Genomic DNA, 25,122 nt, shown 5'->3' with positions numbered 1-25,122 from the left:
AGAACATGGTTCTCACGTCATCATTGTTCATGAGCTTCATCTGGATGAAAGCACTCTTGTGGATGAGTTAGTCGATGAACGTTGATAATCAATACCATCCACCATCAAAGTCTAATTCGCTCTAGAAAAGAAACAAACCTTACTTCATCCTCTTTTTCCCTCCATCTTCTTGCACCACATGTTTAGCGTTAGATGTTTAATTAATTAGCATTAGGTATTTAACAATTTTGTGTAATAAGCTTCAAATGAAAATGCACTATGAAAGTTCTTATATATTAATAAATGGAGAATTTGTATCATGTTTGTCTCTTTAAATTTATTTTATTTTTGTTGTCATTTTCAATTATATCACCTTAATAATATACGCCGGTATTGTTCTTAAACTTTGGGCAATACAAGAATTCAGATTATATAATGTGAAAGTTCCTTAAACTTGGTTCGGATTATAGATTTCGAATAAAATGTATTTTTAAGAAAAAATAGGACACATGAAAAAATTCATTAAAGTAATAATGAAGCAAAAACTTATTTGGGCCTTTAGAATTTTTTAATTTATTTTTTCATTCTCGATAAGCAAACTGACACTTACGAAGTTTTGTTACGGAAATTCCCTCAAAAAAAAGTTTTGTTACGGAAATCGTACAAAAGCGTGTTCAGCACAAAACGTTACTATATATTGCATTCATTAGGGTTCAGGTTAGAGCCATAATTGGAGATTGAAGATGGCTTTCCTCTGGTAGCGATAGGCATGATAAAAAATGGCGTCGTGTTTGCGATTCACTTCACCAGCCACTGCCTCTCCCAACTCTTCCTTCTGACATCATTCCAGAAATCCTATGTAGGCTACCGGTAAAGTTTATTCTTCGATTCCGATGCCTTTGCAAGTCATGGAATTCTCTAATATCTGATCCCAAATTCGTCAAGAAGCAACTCCGTGTGTCCACCACTCAGAACCTGGATTTCCTAGACTATGCCCTTGACTCACGCAAGTGCATTCTCACATCTTACCCACTCAACTCTATTTTCACAAACATAACCTCGAACTTCACACAATCTGATTGGCCTTATGCAAATTTTTATAGCTTCATTGGCTCTTGCAACGGCATTGTGGACGAATGTACAGGCTTAGTTATATTGTGGAACCCTTCCACAAGAAAATTCAAGGAGTTGCCCCTTTTTGAAAAGCCCAAGACTGGTCTAACTGTCATAACGTTTGGCTTTGGCTATGATTCTTCAAAGGATAATTACAAGGTGGTTGTTGTTCTTTCCTCCCTGGTTCTTGACAACGTGGATGATATTTTTGTTAACAAAACTCAAGTAAAGGTTCATACTTTGGGTACTAATATTTGGAGAACCATTCAGGAGTATCCTTTTGGCGGTCTTATTGTTCCCGTAGTGAAGGGGGAATTTGTGAGTTCTCTAAAGAACGGTTATGGGAATGTCCACGCTTTATTGTTTCTTTTGATTTGGGAAAGGAGTCTTATCAAAAGATTTCACCTCCTAATTTGCTTGTGCGTGACGACATATGGTGATGATGTTTGGGTTATGAAGGAATATGGAAATAAAGAGTCTTGGACTAAATTGTTCAATATTCCTTACATGAGAGACCCTTCTAAGCCTAAGGTCTTTGCCAAGGCAATATATGTTTTTGACGATGATCAAGTGTTGCTGAAGTATGATTTTTACTTGAATTTGGTTCTTTACGATTGTTAGAATGTGCTGCATATTTCTAGAATTCTCTAGAATGCATTAGTAGTTTATAGAATGATGTACATGCCTAGATTTCTCTAGAATAGTTTAGTATGTTTTAGAATTAATTAATACTACACATGTAGTAGGAAATATCATGAAGAATCTAGAAAGAACTATCTAGAACATGACATCCACACTATAAATAGGCAAGCATGTACTCATTTGTAATCAATCCAAATAATCCAATGAATCCAATTTGGAGAGCAATACAATATATTCTTGCTCCAAGTCCTCACACTACTTACTACTATATTTCAACTATCAACTAAAGTCTTCTTCACTATCCAACTACACGCTTAACTATCACTACTACCTAAACAACTAACAGTGGCATCAGAGCTACGTTCGATCATATATTGGGCGTAGACAATTTATCCACCTAAATTTCAACCAAACCCTCCTTATATTCTACACAATTTCTAAACTTTTCCCTAAGGCATGGCTAATAACATTCAACCATCATCTATGATTATCCCTACCTTCAATGGTGAAAACTATGATTTTTGGAGCATTAAAATGAAGACATTTTTTTGCTCTCAAGATTTATGGGAGATTGTAGATGAAGGATTTACTATTCCCACAGACATTTCAACTCTCAATGCAGCTCAGAAAAAAGAGTTGAAGGAAAATAAACAGAAAGATGCAAAGGCGTTGTTCTTTCTGCAACAAGCGGTAGCAGACAGTATCTTTCCAAGAATAATGGGAGCTACAAGTGCCAAAGATGCTTGGGGTACACTAAAGGAGGAGTTTGAAGGAAGTGACAAGGTACGTGCCATTAAACTTCAGACTCTAAGACGTGAGTTTGAGTTATTAAAAATGAAAGAGTCTGAGACCATAAAAGAATATTATACCAAGATAAAAAGAACTAGTGAGTCAAATGAAAACTTACGGGGATAATATTCTCGACAAAAGAATTGTTGAGAAAATTCTAATATCTATTCCTCGTAAGTATGATGCAATTGTTACTACGATTGAGCAAACCAAAGATCTGTCTACTTTGTCAGTGACAGAATTAATAGGCTCATTAGAAGCTTATGAGCAAAGATTGAATAGGCATGATGATGATACAATTGAAAATGCCTTTCAATCAAAGCTTAAATTACGGTCTCAAAATAAAGGATTTGGAGGAAACAAGAAAAATGGAGAAAATTCTAGAAACAAAGATATTTCTAGAAATTTCTCAAAGAAAAATCAAGATGATTATCCTCCATGTGGCATATGCAAGACGACCAATCATGCCGAGAAATATTGTCGATGGCGCGGAAAACCACAATGTGGATACTGTAAGAAATTTGGACATGTGGAGAAGGACTGCTACAGCAAAAATAAGCATCAAGCAAACTTCGTTGAAGAGCATGAGTGTGAGAAGGGCCAACGTGACTATGACCAACATCTTTTTTATGCCACCCAAGATTCCAATGATGAATTAAGTAATTGGTACTTGGATAGCGGTTGCAGCAATCACATGGCCAAAGATGAGAGTATCTTCAAGGATATTGATTACTCTGTCAAAGTAAAGGTTCGACTGGGAAATGACTCAGTCGTGGAATCTAAAGGCAAAGGCACTGTGATGGTGGAAACCAAGAAAGGTACCAGGTTTATCAAAGACGTCTTACTAGTTCCCAATCTTAAAGAAAATCTTTTGAGTATTGGTCAAATGTTGGAGAAAGGATATATTATACACTTTGAAGGAGACACATGCTCAATATATGACAACAATCACAAAAGGCAAGAGATAGCCAAAATAAAAATGGAAAAAAGAAATAGAAGCTTTCCAATAAGCTTCAAATATACTACTAACACTGCCTTCAAAGTTGAAGTTGATGAAAATGCAAGTTGGAATAGGAATGCAGGACAAGTTGAGAGAAGTAGCATTACCATTCCAATAAAACAATCAAACAATGAAGCTATAGAAGAAGCAAATGAGGAACCGGGTACGCCACCTTCACATTCTCAACAAAAAACTTCTTTAAAATCTACTCCAACAAGAGTGGGATCACTGGTGGATATATATGAAACTTGCAACATGGGTAAACATGAGCCTAACAACTATGAAGTGACATCAAAACCAGAATTATGTGCCAAAGGCAATGGAGGAAAAGATCTAAGACTAAGAAAATCATTGAATGGGCATAATAAACATCCTCGAGCATGGTACATAAGAATTGATCAACATTTTATCAATCAAGGATTTGGCTAGATCAAGATTTGAGCTACTACGAATTATGCTTGGAGTTACCGAAATATGCATCAAGAAGGAGTGTTAGAATGTGCTGCATATTTCTAGAATTCTCTAGAATGCATTAGTAGTTTATAGAATGATGTACATGCCTAGATTTCTCTAGAATAGTTTAGTATGTTTTAGAATTAATTAATACTACACATGTAGTAGGAAATATCATGAAGAATCTAGAAAGAACTATCTAGAACATGACATCCACACTATAAATAGGCAAGCATGTACTCATTTGTAATCAATCCAAATAATCCAATGAATCCAATTTGGAGAGCAATACAATATATTCTTGCTCCAAGTCCTCACACTACTTACTACTATATTTCAACTATCAACTAAAGTCTTCTTCACTATCCAACTACACTCTTAACTATCACTACTACCTAAACAACTAACAACGATCCTAGGAGCGGTACTTTGAAGGATACTAATTTTAAAAATATTTCAGAAATCAGTGGTGAAAGTTTAATATCACCTAGTTCTCTATGCTAGGATTTAGATGTAGTGCTATGTCACTTGAGCATAGGATTATTTCCAAGGAAAGGTTACATGTTATTTTTTGGATTATTAATTAATTGTCGAATTTCGCATCTTCAGAAATTGCTGTCATTTTCATTTATATTATTTGTTAGTTAATAGTTACAGGTTTTTGTTGTCTCTTCATACATTACATTTGATATATTTCACAATTATGTGTTGCATTATATGGTTCTTCGATTGGTTTTCTATGATTTTAATTATGATTTTTATGTTTTTCAAAGGCACTGTAATATTTATTTTTTGCAATGTATGCTTAAGGATGCACAAATTTTACAATGTTTGCGACATATCTTGCACAGTAGATTATGAATTAAGATATCACGATGGTTACAAGTTACAACAGGCATATATAAAGAATGACTTATAGGAGTGTTTAAAAAAATGAATTACTTATACTGAACTGGTTTTCTATCAACTAAGATAGTATAGTGTCTCAAGAGTCATTTTTAATTTGCTAGATTTGCTTACTTTTTTGTTTTTGTTTTGTTGACTAACAAGCTTATTATAATACCCAAACAACTTGCTAATTAGATCTAACTAATTGAAAAGAGTAGTTGTAATATTTATTCTACAAAAGTGGCATGAAGATGGAACATTGTTAAGAGGGTACATCAAACAAAGATGACAACCATGTGTATCAAACTTCTTGTTGCTGCTGTGCTCTGTTGCTTTTGGGTTCCCTGGGAGGTGATGGTGATTTTTCTTCCTTTTCTGTTATATGGACTGTAGTGGATCCCTGTAGAGGTCTTTTATGTGTTTTTGCGGTCTTGTTGTGTATCTTCTGATTCGTTTCAGGTTCTGTTTCCGCTTGTTCGGATGGGAAACATGTTTTAGACTTTCACACATTTTGTTACTTTTACCATAAATAGGTTTTGAAACTTGATACAAGCAAATTGTCGATAAAACTCCAAAATGGCATTTTCTTTTTACCCTATTTTTTTTCTTTCTCCGTTTCATTGAGGAAAGACAAAATAAATTCGGGGTAGCAAACGTTCTCAAGAATTTCGCTTAAATTCGAACCCGTAAAATTCCTGAGTAATTCTTTGAAACCGGTTTCAAATCATTTAAGTGATAGACAACAAATTTAAGTGATAGACAACAAATTGGTTTCAAATCTTAATGGAAAAACTAATTGAGTATACATCACTTCATTCTTTCCACATACAAGTATAAATATTTGTATTGTCATTCTTGATTTAGAGAACCACTTTCAACTGATATTATACAAAAAGTTCATAGAGGCCTTTAACGTTGGGAAAGAATGTTGCATGCAACTATCCTTAGCATGTAGAATTCCCGTCGGTACTAACTGACTAATAGCAGCTATCCTTTAAAAATGCAACTGATATTATACAAAATGTTCACAATTGTATAATTGACTAATTGCAGTGGCCAATAAAACTTATTAAATTACCAAAGCTAACAATTTTGCTCAATACTATGTCCAGAAGACCGGTTCTGTGCATTTGTTATCTGCGGATAGGTCCTATCAGTTGCAGCATAACACAAGTAAACAAGAACCAGCCTGCTTAGCATGATCGAGAACGTGTTGTTTTGCTCATAATGACTCAATGATGACTCATCTAATGACATATAACACTAACATGTATTTTGGTGAACAATAGTTAATATGAATTGTGATTTGTGTGATTCATAACCATTTTTTAAGTTGATTTTTGAAAGTATAAAATCAACTATAAAAAATATAAAATAATATACAATGTACCAAGATATATGTAACATTATTTATATAAAAAAATTAAACATCAAACATATGTTTTAGCCAAAATTTATTAGGTTATCGTCCAATTAATGCTTATATTTTTATTGCTTCTCACTATAGGTCCAATTTAAACATTTTTTATTGCTGGAGGAGGATACTGATAAACATTACAAATTTCTTCTCACTATATCAATTAAGAAAAAGAGGTGTGTGTGCGCGCGCGCGTGCCTGTATAGAGAGAGAATGATATATTATATAGAAGCAAGAGATCTTGTTCACTATGAGGTTGATGTTGGATGATTGAGTCTCTCCTTGAGGGGGGGTTGTAACACCCATACTAGACGTATCTAGAAAGTCTAGCACGTGCGTTATTTTAGTATTGGATACATTAAAATATACAACATAAAAACTTCGAATGAATATTATTTACAACAACAAAGCGTTCGTACAAAGATATACAACTCATCTTTTCCTAAAGTATAATATATACATCCTTGGAACCCTTGTCATCCTGCTGCGGTACGAACGATCCCTTGTTGAAACATCCATCCGGCTTCAAGCTTGCATACCAACTTGCTTATCTGAAACAAATAAGGATTGGGATGAGACATAATGTCTCAGTGAGTTCCCCTAAATCCTAGGCTATAGGCAACCTCAAGGGAAACCTACGGTCACCACGTGTCTACATTACAACCTGACGGTTGATTATACGTGTGTGGGGACTTGCTTTCTTAGACGGTTGTGCATACTAGGGCCGTCATAAAATCTTAACTTGTTATAGGCTTCTCTTCTATACGTGTCATGGCGGTTACGGGGGAAACTAAAACCGCAATGCCAAGATACTATCTACGCATCAAGGCCTTCTCTTGCTAAAATCATGACACGGCTCTAAACCGGACGATTAGGGGAAACCTAAGATCGTCGTCGGTATAGCTCTCCTTACTTGCTTACTTGCTTACTTGAATTGTATCTATCTTAATCTTACCACAAAAGTGACTCTTTCTAGCTTGCTAGTTCTTGACTATCTTCTTCTTTATTCTTTCTAATTCTTGACAGTCTATGTCAAGGCTCTATGACATGACATATAAATGTATAATAAATATGCAAAGTCAGCTTCATTGATTATGTTAGCGTGTAACAAACAACTTATCTGAGTTCATTTTACGGATTAGTTCCGAGTGGAGTAACCCCGGAAGTTCATCCCTTGCTACCGGTGAAAATGCTTTGCAATAGCGCACCGGACTCCCTTAGTGAACGTGCGGGTCCCTTACGGCTTACCCCGTTCCCCTTGGAGAACCTTTTATATCCAACCTTGGAAGGAATATAAAAGACACGACACCTTAACTTAGTGAAATGCGGCTCCCTTTCGGCTTAACCATTCCCCTTGGGGAACCCCTTGAACCCAACCTTGGAAGGAATTCAAGAGACATAACACTCTTATTATAATCTTAGTCTTATGCATGTATGAAGGTTAAACCTAATCATACTATCTCTTTTACCTCGGATCCTTGAACGATCCACTAGAGGTAAACTTAAGCTTTGCTTATCTTACTTTGTGAATGGATACGAAATCGATTCACATCTTACCATACTCGTATGGTTCTTGCTTCTTATGCGAAGATAATACTTTTATTACCTTGCATCTAAACAAGCATATTACTAATGCATAGCATTCTATTCTTTACTAACTATTCTAGTTCTCGATAACTATACCGAGGCTCTAGTTCTTCCCTTTCTTAAGGATAACTTGCTACCCGATTCATAATATGATCTCTCGTATGCCATGCCTCACTAACTTGCATAATACTTGCCTCTTTATCATAAAAATCTTGCTTAGATTGATCATCATTTAGGACCTTGGTTTGAGGGGTTTAACTTATAAAAAGACTGCTCAAAAGATCCGGAACGGAAAAACACCGAATCTGCCTGAAACGAGCAAGCAGTGCCGGAACACACCACTTGCTCGCCTAGGCGAGTAAATTCATGGGGGAGGCGAGCAGGACCCCCTGTTCGGCCTTCCAGCTCGCTGTGGCGAGTAATAGCTCGCCGTGGCGAGTTAGGACAGTCCAGAACCCCCTAAAAATGGTATTTTTGACCCAAAAACCTCAAACCAAGTGTCTCTAAGTGTTATATGACTCTTAGGATCATTAGAAACCTGTAAAACATGAACTCAGCAAGTATTCACAAGTCAAGCAAGCATGGCATACAAATGGGGTAACTAAACATATACTTGAACCCTAGAATTTCATATTGTTCATATTAATCATAGATGGCATAAACATAATCCCAAAGGGTGGGAAATCTATCTATGGAACTCACCTAAAAGATTATACTTGCTTCCCAAAAGCTTCCAAGCATCAACAAACCAAACCCTAGCTTCTAGTTCCCTTTTGTTTTCTTGCTATCCACATCATCTTCATCCTTGCTAGCTCATCTCAATCCAACCCAAAGCTTTATTCAACAAACCCTAGTTCTTGACTTACCCACATCCATGGCCTTAGCTTACTAATCAATCTTCAATCATCTTCCTCTTTGCTTATTTAACCATTAAGAACCCATACCTTAAGCCAAAACATGCTTCACTTACCAACTTGATCAAAACCCTAACTTTGAATCCATCCTTAAGAGGAGAAATGAAGGAAATCAAACAAAACCCAAGCTTCCTTAAGTTCAAGAGGTTCATAAGGAAACATAATCTAAAGATTGCCATGGTAGAAAGAAGATTTAGAAAAGTTTGGTGGAAAGAGGAGAGGAATGAAAACAAGCTTAATCCAAGCTACACAATCTCTTAAAGGGCATAGAGTAACCAAAAGATGATCATGAATCTTTGAGGAAGGAGTTTTGATGAATTGGTAAGGTGGGGAGAGAAGAGAGAGGCCGATGGAGTAGAGAGAAGGAGGAGAGAAAACTCTTGCCAAATCTTAGAGAGAGAAAGGTTGAAGAAGAATGAAGATATTTTGGCCCAACTCAATTAAATACCCTTTCCAAGTGAAATTACCAAATTGCCCTTGTCTTTAAACGTGGTAAAAGCGACACGGATACTTACTCCGTAATAAGCTGATATTACATAATAAATATTCTCCATTAACTTTCTTTCAAAATACGTTCTCTGGGACGATCGACTGATACAGTTCAGACACTGACAGGCGGAATGTTACATTTCTACCCCCTTAAAAAAATTTCGTCCTCGAAATTTAGAAACCATCTATCCATCTCTGAAACTGAACTTATCTTCTTCCGTTTTCAGTTAGACAAGGTCCATTCATATTCCCTCCAAAGAGTTCAAAGCATACTTTCCTCATCAAACGTGTAACTCATCCTCTTTCTTAATCCGCATAAACGAATATGATCTCCTCAATCTTAATATCTTTCTCAAAGTCACAGAACCATCTTAGAATATTGTGTTTGAAACACACTTTCGCTACCTGCGGACTAGTTGTCTCTATTCCATATCTCATCTTCTTAGCATAACCATTCACGTAAGTAACCTTTTTCTAACTAAAACACTCAGGATTTGCCTTTATACTAGGGTCCTACCGGAATCCAGGTTTGCCCTGCAGTGCTTTCTGGCATCTGAAATATCTTATCATGCATACATGATCTTTCTTACCGCATCTTGCGATTTATATCTCTTACTTATGTTACTTATCTTAATGATTATACAAAACTCTTAACTCTTTAGTACAAAACCGTGCACCCCGTATGATATTGATATCACACGAACATTGCCATCTCCTCTTAAACTTTATCCTATTAATACTTGCATACTTCCAAATACCGCTTCTTGTTAGTTAATAACGATACTCAATCTAGTATTTTACTTCTAGAAATTTCAAAATTTCGGTATATAGGTTCTTGGAACGAACATTTGCTTATCTAAAAGAATATCTTATTTTGTAACCGAGTTACAATGGTACCTCAGAACCACAGGACGAGTCTCTAAATTTTATTAAAAAGGTTTTATAACTCGCCCCTAACTTGTCTATATCAAGTTGGTCCTGAAGTCTGTACGTCTTAAGTGAGCTTGCTCACTTACGGCGCAACTCATCGGTTTCATCAATGTTTAATATCATACTTTTTAAAACAATTTCGTTCACAATTCCTTAATACCAATCTTAACTTTGAGAAAACTACAAACATAGCTTATCGCTAGTCTAGAAAGTATCGTTATCATTTAACAAGTTTGGTATAGGAGGGTATGTTCTTCATCTTGTGAAACTCATAAACCTTACTCCATTATAATAGCACATGCTCTTCTACATATTCAACAACATCATTTAAACAACCCGATTACTTCATCTGTGGTATCTCTGGTCTTCTTTGTCTTACTTAAGCGAAGATACTTCCTTTATTCTTCTACTTTAATCAACACTGACGGTGTGAGTATCAACACTTACTTTACACATCGAGAACTTCTTGTTCATCTTATAGTACTTCTTATTAAAACTTATATTACTTTCCCAAACTTTCTTCGCGAAGATTCTTACTACCAAAATTCCATGTTCCATGGTCACCGCTCACAACTTTACCAATTCATTTCCGCGGCGCTACTCTGATTTCCACCGGTTGGCTTTGTCTAGTTCTCTAATCCATTGAGACGAGTAATCTTCACACTCCTTCTATCATTTCAATATTATCTTCGTGAACTCTTCTCAAAACTTTCCATGGTAAACTCAGCTTGCACTTGAACATATATGCCTTATGCATCTATCACGGTGCGTTCGTATTTTCCTCTTACTACGTTTTGCTTAATCATACATATGCTTTGCTCGTGACTTTTCTTTCAAAGAAAACTTTGTAAATCAGCACATGGGTTATTGACGTTGATGGTTTTTTTTTTCCACTAAATACATTGTTAAAATAAACTGAACCTGAGCCCCAGTTGCTACTCTAAATTCACAGGACGAGTTGACAACACATACGTGCCATCAAATCTTAGTCCTAGTGAGTTTAGTATACTCTACGTGAGTCGTAACAACCAGTACCTGTAAAATTTCTTTTTGAATTCAAAATGTCAACTTCAGTCACCCACATGCATATATCTTTCTAAAATCTCGTAAACTTTATGATTCAACATCCTAACGAGCTTTAGCAAGTTAATTAAGCAAAACACAAGTTCGAGGGATACTCATAACTCCACAAAATCCGAGAACCTTGTGACTTCGTACAACTCTTCACCTCTTTAACTTCTTTACTTCATGTCTTCACTTCTGTGACGTCCGTTCTAAACACTGGAACCTCTAACTTTTAATCTGAACTCTTTCTCGACCCTTGACATATTAACTTCCAAAGTTACCCTAACCGTATCGATTTTCGTTAATAGTTGCTCATGCCCTTTTTCCTTTGAAAATCTTAGGATATGATATGCATTTATTACTTGAGGTCATGAATGGTTTTTGTTACATAAAAGATTGTGAAGACAACTTCCCAATAGCTACTATAAATCCTAGGAACGAATTGAAAATTTTCAAAAACTCAAATTTCGCTCCTGGTTCGCTATTGGCGAGTTTCTTCGACTCAATTTTCCTAAAAACATTCTTCACGTGAAAATTCTTATTTCTCAGGTAATCCAATGCATATCTTTCATTCCTATCATATTAAAATATTCTACAATATAAATACACGGCAACCGTTAACCTATTTCAATACAGTTCTCAACTCGTCGGAATCAATGGCTTAGTCCTGACGACTTAAACTTTCGCTTAAATCCTTAACTTCTTCTACTACTAGTAACTTGCCTTGCTACGTTGCGACTTAACGCACTTTCAGAACACTAGAACCTTGTCCACTCTTGAGTGTTCAAATCCATAACCTTATTCACATAATGATATCCTGAGAGCCCACTAATTCCGTCAACAACACCAACTTCTTTCTAACTCGTAACCTCACGCTTACGTTCCGGAAAACAATTCCTTCCTATACAATAATTCTGTTCAAGCAACAGCTCTTACTGAAACTTCAGATCATACTTAGTTATTTCCAAACTCTTACTTACGGGTATACGAGTACCTTCCACATCTTTCCCGGAACCGTCGGAACGTTCCTTCTTAGCATTATCTTACATTCCCGGAGGATCTATACTTCTACTACTTAGTTCACCGACCACTTTCTGGCACGACAAACTCTTACTTACTACTCATCCTGAGTTCTTACTTTTCGGTACAACTTCATGTCTTTCTTCATTCCTCCTGGGTCCTATTCAGCTCTCAGGCATCCATTCTAATCGTTGAATGCTAACTTGAGTTGATCAGGCTCAACTAACTACAACAACTAGAACATTTACCCGGAACCCAATGGTCCCACTACCTTAGTTGTAATTTAATGACCCAAGGCACGGTCTGAATCGACCAGCTCTGATACCAAATGTAACACCCATACTAGACGTATCTAGAAAGTCTAGCACGTGCGTTATTTTAGTATTGGATACATTAAAATATACAACATAAAAACTTCGAATGAATATTATTTACAACAACAAAGCGTTCGTACAAAGATATACAACTCATCTTTTCCTAAAGTATAATATATACATCCTTGGAACCCTTGTCATCCTGCTGCGGTACGAACGATCCCTTGTTGAAACATCCATCCGGCTTCAAGCTTGCATACCAACTTGCTTATCTGAAACAAATAAGGATTGGGATGAGACATAATGTCTCAGTGAGTTCCCCTAAATCCTAGGCTATAGGCAACCTCAAGGGAAACCTACGGTCACCACGTGTCTACATTACAACCTGACGGTTGATTATACGTGTGTGGGGACTTGCTTTCTTAGACGGTTGTGCATACTAGGGCCGTCATAAAATCTTAACTTGTTATAGGCTTCTCTTCTATACGTGTCATGGCGGTTACGGGGGAAACTAAAACCGCAATGCCAAGATACTATCTACGCATCAAGGCCTTCTCTTGCTAAAATCATGACACGGCTCTAAACCGGACGATTAGGGGAAACCTAAGATCGTCGTCGGTATAGCTCTCCTTACTTGCTTACTTGCTTACTTGAATTGTATCTATCTTAATCTTACCACAAAAGTGACTCTTTCTAGCTTGCTAGTTCTTGACTATCTTCTTCTTTATTCTTTCTAATTCTTGACAGTCTATGTCAAGGCTCTATGACATGACATATAAATGTATAATAAATATGCAAAGTCAGCTTCATTGATTATGTTAGCGTGTAACAAACAACTTATCTGAGTTCATTTTACGGATTAGTTCTGAGTGGAGTAACCCCGGAAGTTCATCCCTTGCTACCGGTGAAAATGCTTTGCAATAGCGCACCGGACTCCCTTAGTGAACGTGCGGGTCCCTTACGGCTTACCCCGTTCCCCTTGGAGAACCTTTTATATCCAACCTTGGAAGGAATATAAAAGACACGACACCTTAACTTAGTGAAATGCGGCTCCCTTTCGGCTTAACCATTCCCCTTGGGGAACCCCTTGAACCCAACCTTGGAAGGAATTCAAGAGACATAACACTCTTATTATAATCTTAGTCTTATGCATGTATGAAGGTTAAACCTAATCATACTATCTCTTTTACCTCGGATCCTTGAACGATCCACTAGAGGTAAACTTAAGCTTTGCTTATCTTACTTTGTGAATGGATACGAAATCGATTCACATCTTACCATACTCGTATGGTTCTTGCTTCTTATGCGAAGATAATACTTTTATTACCTTGCATCTAAACAAGCATATTACTAATGCATAGCATTCTATTCTTTACTAACTATTCTAGTTCTCGATAACTATACCGAGGCTCTAGTTCTTCCCTTTCTTAAGGATAACTTGCTACCCGATTCATAATATGATCTCTCGTATGCCATGCCTCACTAACTTGTAAAAATCTTGCTTAGATTGATCATCATTTAGGACCTTGGTTTGAGGGGTTTAACTTATAAAAAGACTGCTCAAAAGATCCGGAACGGAAAAACACCGAATCTGCCTGAAACGAGCAAGCAGTGCCGGAACACACCACTTGCTCTCCTAGGCGAGTAAATTCATGGGGGAGGCGAGTAGCTACTCGCCATGGCGAGTAGGAGGCGAGCAGGACCCCCTGTTCGGCCTTCCAGCTCGCTGTGGCGAGTAATAGCTCGCCGTGGCGAGTTAGGACAGTCCAGAACCCCCTAAAAATGGTATTTTTGACCCAAAAACCTCAAACCAAGTGTCTCTAAGTGTTATATGACTCTTAGGATCATTAGAAACCTGTAAAACATGAACTCAACAAGTATTCACAAGTCAAGCAAGCATGGCATACAAATGGGGTAACTAAACATATACTTGAACCCTAGAATTTCATATTGTTCATATTAATCATAGATGGCATAAACATAATCCCAAAGGGTGGGAAATCTATCTATGGAACTCACCTAAAAGATTATACTTGCTTCCCAAAAGCTTCCAAGCATCAACAAACCAAACCCTAGCTTCTAGTTCCCTTTTGTTTTCTTGCTATCCACATCATCTTCATCCTTGCTAGCTCATCTCAATCCAACCCAAAGCTTTATTCAACAAACCCTAGTTCTTGACTTACCCACATCCATGGCCTTAGCTTACTAATCAATCTTCAATCATCTTCCTCTTTGCTTATTTAACCATTAAGAACCCATACCTTAAGCCAAAACATGCTTCACTTACCAACTTGATCAAAACCCTAACTTTGAATCCATCCTTAAGAGGAGAAATGAAGGAAATCAAACAAAACCCAAGCTTCCTTAAGTTCAAGAGGTTCATAAGGAAACATAATCTAAAGATTGCCATGGTAGAAAGAAGATTTAGAAAAGTTTGGTGGAAAGAGGAGAGGAATGAAAACAAGCTTAATCCAAGCTACACAATCTCTTAAAGGGCATAGAGTAACCAAAAGATGATCATGAATCTTTGAGGAAGGAGTTTTGATGAATTGGCAAGGTGGGGAGAGAAGAGAGAGGCCGATGGAGTAGAGAGAAGGAGGAGAGAAAACTCTTGCCAAATCCTAGAGAGAGAAAGGTTGAAGAAGAATGAAGATATTTTGGCCCAACTCAATTAAATACCCTTTCCAAGTGAAATTACCAAATTGCCCTTGTCTTTAAACGTGGTAAAAGCGACACGGATACTTACTCCGTAATAAGCTGATATTATATAATAAATATTCTCCATTAACTTTCTTTCAAAATACGTTCTCTGGGACGATCGACTGATACAGTTCAGACACTGACAGGCGGAATGTTACAGGGGTTTTGTCATCGAAGTATGAAATGAAGGTGTCTAGTCATTTAATTCAACATACACGATTATATTAGCTGCTTTCGACATGGAGAGAGCACGACATGAGGAAGAGGTCTAACTTCTTCCATAAAAAATTTATTTCAACAGATCCATTTTAATATTGGCTAAAACCCACTTTTTGCCCCCTATGTTTGCAAAAGTTGCGATTTTGGCCCCCTATTAAAAAAAATGGCAATTGTGACCCCCTATGTCTACCCCCTTTTGCAAAAGCCCAATTTTGACCCAGTCAACCTTATGTGGCACGCCACCTGGCAATTTATTTGATTTTTAATTATTTTTGAGTAAGTTATTTCCACGCGTATAATTAGGAAAATTAAAAAAATAGAAAATAGAGAGAGGCACGTGCGAGCTATCTCCCTCCCTTGAGATTCTAGGGTTTTTTTCCCCCGTTTTCCCCCCAATTCCATTCATCTACCCTTATCTTTCCATTTCTCATTTCATCTCATCACAACCCTAAAACACAGTTCAGAAGCTCCGTCTGGATCATCCATCACCATTTTCATAATCAAAATCTCAGATCTCCGAAAATAGCAACTGGTGCGAAGCGAAGGTTGAAGATGAAGTGGGCGACAGATTCTTCAACGGTGAAGCTTGGTGAAACTTCGAACGACAACAAAAACGTGGTCCCAGAGAAGATTCCTGACAAAGATGTCTCAAAGTAAGTTATCTTTTGTTTTGCTTTGTTTGTCCTACTCCTTTATTGAAGTCAGCATAGTTATGAGTTAAAAAATGGTTGGTGGGATGTATTTTGTACGGGAATCGTATATTATACGGTAGAAATACAGTATTAAAACCGTATTTTTAGTGTAACGTATTGTAAATTTCGTATGTATTTGAATACTCCCTTATACGTATATTGGTTTATTTATTGCTAGGTTTGCTGCTACCAACTACTTGAAGATAAGGTTTCATTACAAAGGGTATTTTATTTGTGACCCTGATTTTGCATATAAGTGTGGTAAGGTTCACGAGTTTGGGGGTGAGTGGAACACAGACGTGGTGAATCTCAAAGATTTTGACAAACTAGTAAGGGAGATAGGTGTGGAAGGTGAGTATAAGCTGTGGTATGTTATACCTGGTGGAAGTTTGAATGGTGGTTTAAGGTTGCTGAAAACAGATAGAGACATTGTGAGGTTCATTAATGAGTTTCAAAAGGAGGTAGCTGCTGATTTTTATGTTGAGACTCCACACACTGAAGGATTGGATAATAGGTATGACAGTGATGTTGAGGTGGTAAAAGAGGTAAAAGGCAGTGAAGACTCTAGCTCAGATGGTGAATACATAGCTGCAGGTGAAGGTAGTGAAGGTAGTGAAGAAGAAGGTGAAGGTAGTGACGAAGAAGGTGAAGGTAGTGAAGAGGAAGGTGAAGGTAGTGAAGGTGGTGAAGACAAACAATCTGAAGAAGGAAGTGTTGAAGGGTTATCAGAGTATGATAGTGAGTATGATGAAGACTGGGAGTGGACATCTGTGTTGCCTGATCACACTTTGAATCCTACTGCTCCATCTTCAAGTGTGTTGCCTGTTGTAGTTGCTGCTGCTCAATCATCTAGGAACCCTGCTCCAACTACTCTCTCTGATTTTGAGGATGACAATGCTGATTCAGAGGACCTAGAGAGTCCATACGCTTCATCTGATGATGGTGTTGGTAAGAAAAAGTTGAATAAGTTTGTTTTGAATGAGAATGACCAAGTTATCTTTGAGGTAGGTCAGGTATATGCTAATGTTGAGTTAATTAAAGCTGCTGTTAAAGAGTATGCTTTACAAAGTAGGAAAAATGTTCATGTTAAGAAAAGTGAGAGAAAAAGAGTCATTGTCAAATGCATGCCTAAGTGTCCATTTCATATGAGGTTTAGTAGGGCTGAACCAAATACTTATTATGTGTTATCTAGGTATAGGTCTGGTCATAAGTGTTATGTCACAAAAAAACCTAGGTTATTGAAAACAACTATTTTGGCTAAGAAACTTGTTCCAATTCTGAAACACACACCAACCATGAAACTAAAATCTTTAGGGGAAGAGTGTAAGACTAGGTGGGGTGCTCACTTAAGTAAGTATCAGTTGTATAGAGCAAAGACCAGAGCCTTGGAAATGATTCATGGTGCTATTGATGAGCAGTATGTTGGAGTAAGCCCTAATATCCAATCAATATTGATTGGGTTTGGCTTTGTATCATGATATTGATATAAATATATATTGTGAATATATATAATAATAAGGCATTTCTTTATTGATTTTGTTATGTTTCAAAATAATAAAGTCCCTAGAATAGATAGTTCATGTAATGGAATATTAAGTGTGACTTAATCATGAGATTACATTACGTAAAGAACGCTATTCTTAAACATATCCATAGTCAAGCTTTAATATGAATTGGGATAATAATAAAGCATAAAGACTATTATGTATGTAGACTGATGACCGCATCTCATGGGTCATTGATATTGAGATATTAAGTCTATACATAGGTATAAATATTAGGAGTAATATTTATACTGGATTGACCCACCGTGAGAATACTACATAGTATGTTATGAAAATGTCATAAGATATTCTCACAATGATAATGGTGTATATCACTCTTAGACCTGAAACCACTATGATCCCTAGATGTGGACTCAAGTGCTTTGTTGCCATTCAAACGTTGTCTGTAACTAGATGACTATAACGTTGGTTGATGGGTACTTGAAGAATCATGCTGAGTGACATGAGTGTCCTAGATGGGATTTGTCCCTCCTTCATAACAGGAGATATATCTTAGGCCACTTGATGAAATATGACTGTAAAACTGCATGGCCATGCCGAACTAAGTCAATATAAGATATTGGACTTATTCGTTATTCAGTATATTTCGGAATCAAGGAATATAAACATTGATCTATACAAGGGTGACAATATCTATGCCTTGGTATCAATAAAGATATCGAGACAAAGGAGTAAGTGTACACATGAGTATTATCATGGAAAGGTTTCGTCAGATCACTTGACATTCTTGTCACTTGGGTAGCAATGATGTGTTGCTAGATACCGCTCATTGTTTATAATATTAAATATTAGATTTAATATTATTGCCAACGTGACTAGAACCTATAGGGTCACACACAAAGAACAGTCAAAAGAGAAATATATAAGTATGACTTATATAAGGGGTGCGTTTAGTAAATAACGCTAATTAGTTAGCAAAACTACTAAACTCGTTGTTGGGCTTACTGAAGCCCAATAGTGACTTATGACTTGCAGAGCACACTAGAAGTTCTATAAATAGAACTCTGGTGCTGAAGTTTTTGGTTACACGTTTTGAAGCAACCCCTTTCTTCTCTGCACTTCCAATTCATTGGCTAGCACCGAGTTTTGGAGGAGCACTGTTCATGTGGACTTACTAGAGGCTTTGCTGCTTTGCTTAGATGTGATCGTGATTCCGAACAGAAACTATCGAGGTAACAATCGTATCATTGATTCATGTCAAATTCGTAATGATCCAAGGAAAGAAAATCGAAATTCTTCTTCTTCTTCTTCTTCTTCCGCTGTGTATGATATCTTTCGATTTTCCTTCACAGTATAGTCATCTTAGGAATTATGCTGAGGAATTGCGTAGAAGTAACCCTGGGAGTACTGTGAAGATAAAATGTAATGCTGGTTTTGAGGGTCCTTTGTTTGAGAGGATGTATGTGTGTTTCAATGCAAGCAAGATAGGTTTTGTTCAAAGTTGCAGACCATTGATAGGTCTAGATGGGTGTTTCTTGAAGGGTAGGTATGCAGGACATTTGTTGTCAGCAATTGGTAAAGATGGGAATAATCAGATGATGCCCATTGCATTTGCTGTTGTAGAGGCTGAAACCACTGAATCTTGGGATTGGTTTATAGATCTGTTGCTAGCTGATTTGAATGGTATTCAACATAAAAGATGGGCCTTTATATCAGATCAACAAAAGGTAAAAATATGTACATTTGAATGCAATATTGTTCTGTTTCAATATATGTAAAGTTACTAACATTTCAATGATTTATTTTGTGCAAGGGCCTGGTTAACACAATTGCTGCTACATCAGAACATGTTGAACACAGAGTTTGTGTGAAGCATTTGTATGGAAATTGGAGGAAGAGACATGGTGGTGAACACCTAAAGGAAGCTTTGTGGATTGCTGCAAGAGCAACAACTGAGCCTGAGTTCAAGAAAGCTATGGAAAATCTGAAGAAATTGAGTGAACCTGCATGGAAGGAAATGACTGAGTTGGCAGTAGGTATGTGGTCTAGATCTGGGTATAGTACATACACATGTTGTGACCTACAAGTCAATAACATGTGTGAAGCATTTAACAGTGCCATATTAGAGTACAGAGAGTATCCAATCATTTCTCTTTTTGAGGGTTTGAAGTTTTACTTGACAAGTAGGATTGTGAGGCTGAGAGATTATATGTTAAGATATGAAGGCAATATTTGTCCTAAGATTGCAAAAATTATGGACAAAAATAAGAGGGATGCTGATGGATGGTCACCAAATTGGCATGGAGATAGAGAGTACTCTTCATTTTCTGTGTGTGATTTTATTGATAAGTATGTTGTTAGTCTGAAAGATAACTCATGTGCTTGTAGAAAATGGGACATCACTGGCATACCTTGCCCTCATGCTATTGCTTGTATGAGGTTTAATAACCAGAATCCAGATGATTTTGTGGCCCATTGGTACATGTAATTATGTTGTTAATTAAAGATTTAGCACTCAATGAATTAATATTTTGCCTTATCTTACTAACTGTTTTGCTAATTATGTTGTATAGAAAACAAACTTTCTTAGACTGCTATAGCAATCTGATTTTGCCATCCAATGGACATAAGCTATGGCCAGAAGTAGTTGGTGATCCCATATTACCACCTAAAATGAGGAGAGCTCCTGGTAGACCAAAGAAGTTGAGAAGGAAGACAAATGATGAACCAAAGAGACCATCTGCTGCTGGTGGGATGAACAAAAGAAACCAAGAAACTGTGAGATGCAAAAGGTGTAAGGAGTTAGGGCATAATCAGAGAACTTGTGGGGGAAAGACTGGTGCAGATAGGAAGCTTCCTAAGGGAGCTAACAAGGTATGATTGAATGTTGAATGCTGTTTGAATGAATGTTGTATATGTTTTCTCTATATATGCTGTGAAATGAGTTTGAATTTTATGTTGTATATGTTTTGTATAGACTGCTGCAGCTAAGGGTAAAGGCAAAGCAGTTGCAACTGGTGTATCAAAGAAAGCTAAGAAGCATACAGAAACTGGAGGCAGTCAAGCTGGTGGGAGTAATGCTGGTGGGAGCAATGTTGGTGGCAGTCATGCTGGTGGCAGTCTTGCTGGTGGTGTGAGCAAGACTGTTACACAAACTGTGACACAAACTGTCACACAAATTTTCACACAAACTGATGTAAGGGCTGAGACTATTAAGCAGTCTACACATGCAACTGTTACTGCTAAATTAGCCTCTGTTAGTGGTGGGAAACATGTCACTGTTGGTGAGGCTACAATGTTTGTGCCAAGAAAGATAAGGACAACAGGAGTTAAGAGGAAGGTGGATGAAATTGGAACTCAACAATCTGTCAACAACAACTAGTCCTTTTTAAAGTCATGAGACTTATGTAATTTTGGCATGTAATTCATAAGTACTCTTTGCAATATTTATGTTATTTTGAGATGTAATTCTGCTAAGTACTTTCTGCTAAGTAATTGTGTTAAGTGATGAGACCTATGGTTTTTGGTTTGTAATGCTAAGTTCACCTTTGGTGTATAACCTTTTGGCATGTAATGATAACTACTTTTATGGTGCTAATTCTATGTGCTTATTTAAGATAGCTTTTAGCATTAAACTTTTGTTCAATAAGGTAACACAGATGCCATATTTAGGGGTGTGCAAGTTAAAAACCAAACCAAAACCATAACCAATATTTGGTTCTGGTTCAGTTCCTAAACCCATTTTACTAAAAACTGGTTTTTTTGCAAAACTAGTTCAGGTTTGGGTTATAACCGGTTTGAAACCAGTTCAAATCCGTTTTACAGGAAAAACCCAATTTCTTTACTTGACCTGGTTTTCAACACTCTCTTCTGAGACATGATTCATTCATCTTAAACGCAAACTTCACAATTCCGAGTTACAATCTAATAAATCGCCGAGTCAACCCGTTTATGAGAAATGGAAACAAGACGAAACTCGAATGTGATTCGTAACCTCTCTGCTTGACCCACCGCTACTACCGTTTGGTCGCCGCCGTTCTCCGCCACATCAACAATATTTACTGTAACAACAATTTCAAAAACCACCACACAAAAACCTTTCTCTTTACGTGTTCCTCAAATGCTTCTTCTAAAATTGCGAGATTCACAAAACTAACCTTGAAACACACAGTTTACATTTTGGGATCAAAGGTGCTCTGGAAATCGATTGACGATTATCGATTGGTGATTTGGGGGGTTTGTGAAACCGATTTGCGAAGTTAACGGCGGAGTTGAAGGAGATAAGGAGAATTGAGAAGCGATTTACAATTTTAGAAGCAATTTTCCAGATTTTGCGATTTGCGATTTCAGAAGCAATTTCAGAATCAATTTGGGATTTTTGATTGAGAAGCAATTTGCGATTTCAGAAGCAATTTTCCAGTTTTTGTGTTGGGTTCTGAATTGTGTTCACACTAATAGCTTTTCTCAGAAGGAGAATTGAGAAGCAATTTTCCAGAAGCTATTTGTGTAATCCAGATTAAAATTTGGAAGAAAGAAAGAAAATGGCAAAATGGTTAAAATCTGGATCCGAATTTTAACCGGTTTTGATATCCAACCCGTTTAAAATGGGTTGGTTGTAACCCATTTACAAAAAATCCAGATATTTTAAAGTGGATTGGATATGGTTATGGGTTTGGGCCTAAAACTGGTTGTTATGCACACCCCTAGCCATATTAACACAAACAAACACACACTTTTAATTAATTCATCACAAATTACATCAAACTTTAACAATACATAGTGTTTCATAAAATTACAGAAACTTAAAAACACAATAAGTTACTGACATCAACATAAAAAGCATAAAATTACAACCTAAACAACAGAAACTAAACAACAGAACTTAAAGACACTTATAGCAAACTACACCAACACTCAAGACCAGCAAAACCACTAATATGACTATCACTTTCAAGAGACTTTTTTCCCTCTTCTTCAGTTCATTGTTTTTCTTCAACAACCCTCTAATGATTTTCTTCTGTCTATCTAGAACTTCAGGATCAAACCAACGGAAGAAGTTGCATTTCCTTCTCAAAAAAAATCTTCCACATCCATGGAATCTCCTTCCTGGGTTTTCGTCTGTCCAAGCAGTCACCCAAGGAGATTCCACACCACAGTGACAAACCAACCCTGTTTTCTGTTTGAATGTCGACCCATTGAAGCTTGAGGATGAATATTGAGACATTTTCGAAATTCTGGAAACACAAGGTCCGCTAATGGAGATAGAGGGAGGGATGAAATAAGACAAGATGAAGATGAAGGTTTGGGTCGGAATTTCTTGGGGAATTTCTTGGTCGCAATTTTCTGGAAAAACAAAGGAAAGGAAAGGTGTAATGGAAAAGGAAGGTTTGGAAGAGGAAAATGAAGGTTTGGAAAGAGAAGATGAAGATGAAGGTTATTAAAAGAGGAAAAATGAAGGATTTTACCGTTGCAAAAGCTCGCACGTGCCTCACCTTTTTTTTTTTTGATTTTTTTAATTAATTATACGCGTGGAATTAAAAAAAATACAAAATAAAAATAAATACACATGTGGCGTGCCACATAAGGTTGACTGGGTCAAAATTGGGCTTTTGCAAAAGGGGGTAGACATAGGGGGTCACAATTGCCATTTTTTTTAATAGGGGGCCAAAATTGCAACTTTTGCAAACATAGGGGGCAAAAAGTGGGTTTTAGCCTTTAATATTAGAAGTGTAGTATTGCACGTTACAAACTGTTTAATGTTTAATTTTTGACAACACCATACCATAAAAAACATGAAAAAGAACAAAAAGCATTACAGTATAGCTGCAGCCACTCTATTTCTGCCAATTTCCTTTTCATTTCAAGAAGCTTGATATTCAAACTTCCATCTCAACCCACGGTCAAGTTCATCCAAATATATTAAATATGTTTAGAAGGAGTGTAACGTTTCACTTCCATCCTTGGTTTTCAAGAGGTAAGGTTTCACTTTGTTTCTTGGTTGTTATATATCTGATTCAATATGTATGTTTAGAAGGAGTGTAAACAACGTTTGTTTCACACAACTATTAACTATTTTGAGAGATTTTGACTTAGAACGTTTGAGTTCGACTGAGATGCAAGTATTTTTAGCCAAAAAAAAAATAAAAAAAAGCAAGATTAGAAAAATATGTCTGGACTAAACCATTTTCAACTACAACATAAAAATTTAAGGAGATGGAATAAAATAAGAGAAACAAAAATAGCTTTTGATAGGTATAGAAGAAGAAAAAACATAGATTAAGGAAGAAAAAAAAATTTGGGAGAAAGAATAAACTGAGGAACCAAAGTACGGAAATAGGAAGAAGAGACATCTGCCTTTCCTCACCAGGTCCGGCACCGGCAGCCGCTACACCACCAGATGGTGCAACTTTATGATTAATGCTTATTAAAAAAATAATTGTGTATATATTTTTTAGTTAATTTTGGTGGCCCATCCAAACCTTTTTTACTGGCTCCACCACTGGTCTAACGCACTTTTTAACCATCACATGGGCAATGTCTCCGTTTAAGGGTATTTTTCTTCTAAAGAAAGTCAATCAAATTTGAAACACAAATAAATGTTTAATCAGTTTGAATATGGAATCTCGAGCAAGTTAATAGGTAGACTAACAAATTGGCATGTTATTAGTTTTGAAATTCTCACCAAAATTAATATGGGTTTTATGGTTAAAAATTGGCCAAAAGAAAATTTAAGGTTGGTTTTTTTGAAAAACAACTTGAATTGAAATGACAATTGCATTTAAAGAACTTGAAAATAAAACGACTTTAAATTAAAAACAGAAATGTAAAAGACTTGAATAATAAATTGCTGAAATGAAAATAACTTAGATTGTGAACTTGCATATAAGTAAATAAATTTAAAGACAATGTTTTGAATAGAAAAATTGACTGAAAATGTAAAATACTTTGAAATTAAAATTACAAGACATTATTAAAGCAATTTGAAGACTGTAGAAGATATTCTTAAAGTTTTGAAAAGCTTGAATGACAGGCCATATAATCCCATGACAGTTACTTCGATGAGCTTTCACTCTTTTCACTCTTTTTTTTTTGTTACATCTCTTAAATATAAGAGTGGAAAGAGATTAACTACCATACATATATTCAACCAAATTAAAGTAAGTATTTCAGAAGCAAAGGGGAAAAGTGAGAAAGAAAAAAAAGTACAAAATTATAATGTGCTAATAATTTGCGTTGCATGCAGGACTTGATAGTAGCTAAAATGAAATTCATCAAGCATTTTTGTACTATTTTTTTTACATCAGTCTTTTTATACTAAAAGAGATTAATTACAAATATAATAAAAATTGGTTATATCAATTTTTTTCAATTCAAATAAAAAATGCAACCGCACAAAGTACAGTTTA

The 25,122-nt window shown here is 36.3% G+C and overlaps 1 protein-coding gene and 1 pseudogene across 1 annotated transcript; both read left to right on the top strand.

The window, feature by feature from the left end:
- Nucleotides 1-282: 282 nt before the first annotated feature.
- LOC146935630 (F-box/kelch-repeat protein At3g23880-like) lies at nucleotides 283-4,480 on the top strand (annotated as a pseudogene).
- An 11,591-nt stretch (nucleotides 4,481-16,071) lies between these two features.
- LOC146935629 (uncharacterized) lies at nucleotides 16,072-21,098 on the top strand. Its single transcript, XM_085749073.1, has 6 exons — nucleotides 16,072-16,172; nucleotides 16,390-17,632; nucleotides 19,069-19,443; nucleotides 19,530-20,200; nucleotides 20,290-20,590; nucleotides 20,694-21,098. The coding sequence occupies exons 1-6, from the start codon at nucleotides 16,072-16,074 to the stop codon at nucleotides 21,096-21,098; spliced, it is 3,096 nt and encodes a 1,031-aa protein (XP_085605199.1).
- Nucleotides 21,099-25,122: the final 4,024 nt, after the last annotated feature.

Source organism: Medicago sativa, chromosome 3 (genome assembly GCF_051527215.1).
Source record: "Medicago sativa cultivar Bolivia chromosome 3, Bolivia_mono, whole genome shotgun sequence".
NCBI classification, from domain to species: domain Eukaryota; kingdom Viridiplantae; phylum Streptophyta; class Magnoliopsida; order Fabales; family Fabaceae; genus Medicago; species Medicago sativa.
This window is presented reverse-complemented; position numbering and strand designations above follow the sequence as displayed.